General features: G+C 42.1%; 1 protein-coding gene across 2 annotated transcripts in view; it reads left to right on the top strand.

The window, feature by feature from the left end:
* ELF1 (E74-like factor 1 (ets domain transcription factor)) overlaps window positions 1-7,577 on the top strand; it is a 38,470-nt gene that overhangs the window by 25,700 nt on the left and 5,193 nt on the right. For both annotated transcript variants that reach the window (XM_010021663.1, XM_010021664.1), the window contains exon 7: window positions 51-518. In XM_010021663.1, coding sequence (XP_010019965.1) covers window positions 51-518 — 468 coding nt within the window. The remainder of the gene's footprint in view (window positions 1-50; window positions 519-7,577) is intronic.

Below are 7,577 nucleotides of genomic sequence, written 5' to 3' on the forward strand. Positions count from 1 at the left end.
GGTTTTAGCAAAAACCACGGTATAACTTGATGCATATATGCTTTAAACAGGTACTATTACCAAAGAGGAATACTGGCTAAAGTGGAAGGTCAGCGCCTAGTATATCAATTTAAAGAAATGCCAAAAGATCTCATCTATATAGATGATGAAGATGCTAGCCCTAGCACTGAATCATCAGATTCAACTCTGCTCCCAACTGCTGCGGCCAGTAGAAACCAGTCGAGCAGATCTAGAGCATCTGCAAACACGGGAACAAAGGGAGGATCAACCACCCTGGTAAAAACAGGAAGCTCAAAGCCTGCAAAGCTGAAGGAGCAAGTAGAAATTGCACAGCAGCAGACACCCAGCTCCACTTCAGAAGTTTCGAGGACAACACAATCTCCACAGCCAGTACATCCCACTCAGCTTTTTCGGACAGTTCAAGTAATGCAGCCATTGCAGCCCGTCACAGAAGAGCAGGCACCTGCAACCAGTAATGTTCCAGATGAACCATTAAATCCCTCGGTTCAGAATGTAAGGTAAGAAAATGTACAGAAAATAAATGTATGAATGATAATAAATTTACTGGATGATGGCTAGAGAGACTGGATTCTTGGCTGTGCTTCCAAAAAATGCTCGTTTCCCAGTTTGGCTGAAGTGTCTTTGTGGCTGGTCCTAGGAATTGGGAGTTACTACATCACACTGCAACGTGTACAATCGTAAGTGCTCTGCCCCTGGTGGAGGGAAGTGCATCTTTCTTGTGGTATTAGGCCTGATACAAATCCTTTTAGAGAGGAAAACTTCACAACTTCTCTTTCAGATTGGTATTGTCAGTTCTGTGCTGCAGCAGAGGCAGTGCTTCCTGATGTATTCACGTTTGCATTGTACACAGTGGGTCTGAGTGAGGCCTTCAAAAAAATATCCCTTCTTGCTTCTTAATTTTTCTTCTTAAGATTTTTTTTGTCATCTCTTTCATCTTTTGTATTGTCCCCAGCTACAACAAGGGAAAGCTCCGTGTTATCTACTCCAGCATTTTGCTGCTGTTACAAGAGCATGTTCTTTTGATTTTAGAAAACAATTAATGGAATAATCTCATGGGAGCTGTGTATCAGCAGAGTATTTTGGGAGACAGTCATGCTTCTATGCTTGATTTCTGAATCAACTGGCTAACCCTACAGAGCCTTCAGGCATCATAGAACGGTTTGGGTTGGAAAGGACCTTAAGATCATTCCAACTTCCCTGCCATGGGCAGGGGCGCCTCACACTGGACCATGTCTGCCAAGACTCCTTTGCACCTACCCATTAGTAGCAGCATCCTAATTGAAGAGGCTTTAAAAACAATCACTTAAGCCTTAAGTTTTACCCGTGCCTGAGGCATTTGTTTATCTGCAGTGACTACAAAAGACTTAAACCAAACAGATGTTCTTGTAATAGAGGCCCCTCACCGGAATGTTAGAGTTGTATACGGCCATTCTGGGCCTTAAAGCTGTTTCAGGAAAGCTTCAGGATACAATTCAGGAGCTGCACATTCTCAATGAATTATGAACATCGCTTCTCTGAGATTTGCTGCGATAACACCACTGTTACAATGGTTATCCATTTGTGCTGCAAAATGGCAATAATGCTGTTTCCTGACCCCTTCCTCTGTTCTTTCCTTTGCAAATTACATCCAGAGGCACCAATAGATTTGGAGTGGTACTGACTATCTGCAGTTAACCATGCAATTTTGTCAGAGAGAAGTAAATAGTGATGCTGATGAGAGCAAATAATTCCTTTGTTTCCAAAGAATAAGTTTTGCTTTCATTTCTGCTAGAGGGATGCTGTAAAAGTAAGTTGTTAAAACTCCAGTTACATAAAAGGAAAATCCAGAATAGGAATAACAGCTAGGTTTTTCAGAAGAACTGAAAGAAGAACTGAAATTGTTTAGAGCAGCCTCCAGTGGCTGATGTGATAAGATCAATAAGAAATGCTTTAGGGGATAACCAAGTCGTTGAGGAGGCTGAAGTTTTATATATAGGAAATGACAACCCAAGACTGCAGCTTCAATCAAGAAAGTTATGCTGTCTTGTCTTTGGTTAAAAACTGCCAAAGTTTAAAATTATCCCTGGACTTCTTAGTTTGAGTCCCATTATTTTTTATTTCCTTAAAACTTACAAAATGGTTTTATTCATGCTGTAACATGAAAAAACTCACACTGAAAAGAGAAACTCGTTGGTTAGTAAAGGCTGCAAGGGAATAAATACTTTGGGCCATGAAAGCAAAAATATTTTTCCTAGTTACTGATAGGCACTGTAATACAAAGTGGAAAGTTATCATTTTTAAGTAGACAATACCTGTTTTCATTCGTCTTTTACTTCTAAAATGTTTTGATATCAAATGGTGCTTAGCTTATTGTTCAAACCAGCTAGGATTAGTTCAGGATGCACATGGAGGGGAGGAAGGGTTATATTTCATCAGAGGTTTATGTGAAAGATAATTATGAAGAATTTGACCCTCCCGACCCCCAAGAAAAAAGGGTTTGGAATTAATTTAGAAAATTAATACAAATCTGCATCAAAGTGCTGTCTTGTAACTTTTTAAAGCTGAGAAATGGAGCTGCTCTGTACAGTACAGTCCTACAATTTCAGGCTTGGTGAGGGATTTAATTACTTGTAAAAACTGATCAGTGAAAGGAAACGAGTACAGATGTAATCGAAGCTATACAGTGCCATTTAACTCAGTAGAATAATGCTATTAAACATTAATAGGGGGAAAGTTCAGCGATTTGCAGAGTTAAATAGCTGTAGGCTAGACCTGCACTGGATTATATAGCAAAATCGGAATCAATAATACAGATGTTATAAAAAACAGTAACAACAAGCAGAAATATCTGTAAGACATAAGGCAGGCAGTAAGTCCAGCTTAACATTTGGAAAGCTGCTCAATGTCGTGATGACATCCAGTTATTGCATTATAGTATTTCACAATTGGACCTTGGGCAATCAGCTAAGGGGGGAAAAAAAGTAGAGATGATATGTGTGAAGTTCAAATGAAGTAAAAGCCTTAAGAGTTCAGTGTTGTGTCTTTTCTAATCTTGTTTGCAACTTAAAACAATATTCCATGAAGGCTTCATTTGCACTTGCCTTGGCCAAGATAACAAAGTGTCTCAGATGAAGAGGAAAAAAAGATCCATTGGATGTTTCAGTACTGTAATCACTGAATGGTGTAGAGTGGTGCTAATTAAGAATGTACTGAAGTGGCTGAGCAGTTAGAGTGAAAATAAAGACCACAACCCAGATAGTTTTGGTCAGGATGAGCCAAGCTGCAAACCAGTGTGCTGTGGTCCTGTGCAGTGGTCACTGCAAATTCCAGGCTCCAGAAATACAATTTGTGACAGATAAATTGGAGAATTTCTGCACTGTTTCAAATGCAAACTTCCAATAGCCTGATGAGGTACACTGTACACTTTGTTGAGCATATGTTTTAAGTCTTGTTTTATAATAAGGCTAAAACAAAGGAACAGGATTTGGGGTTGGTTTGTTCAAACAGCTATGAATCTCTAGCAGTTGAATGTGTTTGTGTACACGTTCTGATTTGCTACAATGGGGCTTCCATAAGGGCTGAAATGAATGGTCTCCATGACTTGAAAAGGTACAGCAGGTGTGATTACTGTTACAGAGTAAGACCTGACAAACCTGATGTAGGCTTGTGGTTGGAGTAATTTTATAGTAGTTTTATAAGAAAGCATGAGGAAATAGCAGCGTTGGTTGCCAGGTGTGTTCACAGGTTGGGGCATGTAGCGACCAGGGTTTGAGAATGATGCTCAGAAGGTTTTCTGATGCATACTGGGTAGTGGTTGTGCTCTGCCTGGAAGCACGAACATCTTGGACCCACACAATTTGTTTTATGCAGTGTAGTTTCTGAAGTTTTATTCATACACATCTTGTTCTTCTCTATCCTTCATGGAAATAAATGATCTTCCCTCTGCAGCAGTTTGCTTCTGTTGTGTTGTGAGTAGAAAACAATATAAAGAAAATACTGAGGATTTCTGAGGTCAGAACAATTGGCTTTTTAACACTTAACCATATCCTTAAGAGAAGAAGTCTGAACATGCATCTTCTCTGCTGAGGGACTTGATAAAAGAATCGTGTTTGAGGAATGTTGTGGAGGGCTCGTGTCACTATCCCTCCCCTGCCATAGGCAGCATTGCCTGGTCAGATCTACTCCCATGTCATGGCTGGGAGAGCGTGGCAGCCACTTCCTTATGTATTCTCAAAGAAAGGGGCTTGCCAGTGAAAATCAGGAGTTGGCTTTTCACAGGAGACAAGCAGTGGCTTCATTTATAGCTGCAGAAAGCTTGTGCAGAGTTTTGAGTACTTTGAGGGGATGGTAGTGTCTTATTTTGAAGTGGAAAGGTCTGGGCTTGATGGGCTTTCTATACAAGTTTTGGTGCTGCTGTATACAGTGGAGACAAGGAGAAGCATTCCTCACCGGGGATAAATGCCTCTTCTTCAGCCCCAGTGCTTAAACAGAAAGCCTGTGATGTGGTGCTAACCCAGGCTTGGGAAACAGGAGCAGGGTCATGTCATGCAAACTGGGTTTTGCTGACTCAGGAAGACATCTAGAATCACCAGTGGGAATATTGGGAATTGCAGACCCACTGCTGTTCCACAGATATAACTGCTCTGGCTCAGTGGATGCAAGCACAGTCACTGCAGTCTCCAGTTTTTTAACTGGGAGCTGAATTTGGCACCACGTGTTTCCAGTGATAAGACAAAACCAGAAATGCCTCTCTGGATGAGTATTTTATTTCTAACTTTTCCCAATGAGGCAGCTTTTTTTGAGGAAGAAAAAGAAATCTCTTTGAATTTAGCACTTCTAAAATGGTTCTATTTGAATGAGAATAACTGACACAGGTTTAGTGGAGTAATTATTCTTTTAGCTTGGAATTCAGAGGCACCAAAGTAGGCCTGGGATTCAGCTCCATGTTCAGTGGGTCATTTTGAGGGTAAATGGCATCCTTTCTGTTGCTCCAGAAAGTGTTCCTCTCCTGTAAGGCTAGGGACTTCTATAGGACATCATACAGGGCTCTAAGATGCCTGCATTCGGGCAATTAAATTGCTCCCTTAAATGACTATAATGACTGCAGATAAAGATGCATTTTCATTTACCTTTAATCTAGGGTAACAGTGATTTAAGATGGAGCGTCTTTTGGGTGGAGTGACTAGTCCTCATGTTATTAACAGTTCAAAGAAGATCATATTGTGAGTAATTAAAAATTGTAAGTCTCTGTTATTGAGTGCATGGGACATAGCTGAATCTTCTAACTGGCATCTTTGTATACCAAGAAACTTGCAATTAGCTGAGTGCTCACAGATGCTGTGTGATGCTTTAGCGGACTTCAGGTTTTAAACACAATGTTTCTATCAAAATTCAGTTTATTGTTTCTTTTCTGTATTTTCACGTTGTCATTGTGGTAGCTTGGACAGAGCATGTTAGAAGACCAGTATCCTGACTCTGTTCTGTAGCTGGGGGAAAAGCTAATACAGACCACAGAGGACGAGTGGGATATGCTTTGTGTGTTCACTTCTGAACTGGAGAGCTGCTACATGATGAATCAGCCACTGCTTTCATCTTTACCTTTTTGCAACCTTTGAGGTAGAAAACATTGCAGCAATTCATCCTGAAGGTGACACAAGCATGGACCACACTGGCAAGATGCTCATTCAAGAGGAGAAGGAAGTAGCTGAAGGTGAATCATTTTTTTCTGGGCATGAGCATTCTGTGTCAGAACAGTGATGAAGCCAGCAATATGCCAACACAGTGGATTGGTCCCAGTAAGCAGAGGGAATTGCCTCTGAAAGTCATGCCTACCCCAAGCAAACACATATGCCATCTGATGTTGTTCATAATCTGTTTCTGTATCCAGGCTGTGATGTACCCGTGATCTGACTGCAGCTATGCTGATGCTGAAAAACAGACAGATTTGTCTAGCGTTAGTTTATCAACTCTGAAAATGTGATTACAGCTGCTATTTCAAATGAAGTGTCTTTATCGTGTGCCATATACAGACGTTAGCTTGTGTAAATTGTGCAGTGAATGTCACCATTATATCCTGTAATCATACTTTACGCCCTGTCTATGTTGGTTTTGCTCGAACTTGCATAATCACACGGACACAGGGAGGCACTCTGGCACTGTCTTACTGAGAGTTTGCAGTGACCATCTGCTTTCAGTCCTTTTACCCGGAATAAGAACGAGAGTCAGATCTGCACGATGTCACCTAATGTTGTAACCCATCACTCCTCTGCCATTCCTGTAGGTTATGCTGAATAAAAACTGTCACAGGCTTCAGTCTCACTAAAGAGCTCACGAGGGCTCTCTGGGACTTGATGGGGAATATGAGTGAAGGAATGGGATGCCAGCTGAGGACTTGTAGATAATCAGAAGCAACTCCTGGCTAATATTTGGAAAGCCTTATGTTGAACAGCCAGCGTGAGTGCATGTGCTTTGCTTCTGTTTGCAGCTAGACAGTTGTCTTCTGTCAGTGCAACAAGTTGGGTTTTCATGCTCCAAAGGCAAGCCTGCAGTAGCTCTGCAGCACACCAACTAGCTGATATTTGTGGATCTGGCTCACTGCTGCTGTAGCTTTCCCCAAAGGAAGGGAAGTGATTGTTGCAAAGAGATGATCTCTGACTATCTTTTAAGTGCAGGCTTGACTGCATTTCAAGTTTCAGGGTGGTGAGGAAAATCCCCTTCCTGAGGGAAGTGTTGGTCAGAAATAGGCTGATGTGATCTCAGTGAGCTTCTACAATAAAGTCTCATTTAGCTTACAACAGGGTGTGTTTCTCCGAACATATTTACAATAGGGATAGCAAAGATTTTGATTTGATTTTCCTGCAGCTGAGACCTTTTCTTAAGCCCATTTCTGATGTAATATCTGTGGTAGGTAAGAAGGTGGCTGCTTACAGCAGAAGGGACTTCAAAGTCATCTAGACAAATTAATTTTGTTTCAGATGAGCATGCAGTTCTGAAAAACTCTGGGAAGAAGAGTGTAAGACTGCATGGGTCAGTAAAAAGGACACCACACTTGAGAGTTGAGTCCTCTGTCTCTGTCCTCATGATGTTAAGAGATTATCTTGTCCAGGCAAAGCTAGACAAGAACAGGCAAGTTCTGCCCTCCCTTCGGAGGAGGCTGTGTTCAGTCAGGGCATGGAGGCATCAAGTGCCTTTCTACCTCTCATGGACATTTCCCCCCAGACTGCCTGGCAGCTCCTGTCTGTGTGGCTTCCCCTGCGGGTGGGCCAGTGGCTGTGGGGCAGAGTGCTGGGGTGAGCTATCGACAGGACTGTTGGTGACTCTGAGGATCATGTACACGAGCACAGCTGTGGAGGAGAGCTCCTGACATGCATTTGGCTGGTGCTTCGTACAGTACCCCAGAAGAGATTGCCTCTCAACTCGGGCATCTGAGTTGGTTCTGACAAGCACATCCCACCCCCTCTCCTCCCCTAAGCTCTTCCTAGCTTGACTCAGTGAGCTGTTTGCAACCAGCTAGCTGAACAAATTGGGAAAGTCCCTGGAAATCTGCCTGTTTATCTCAAGGCCATCGTTTTCCCTAC

Source organism: Nestor notabilis, unplaced genomic scaffold, assembly GCF_000696875.1.
Source record: "Nestor notabilis isolate BGI_N333 unplaced genomic scaffold, ASM69687v1 scaffold139, whole genome shotgun sequence".
NCBI lineage: Eukaryota > Metazoa > Chordata > Aves > Psittaciformes > Psittacidae > Nestor > Nestor notabilis.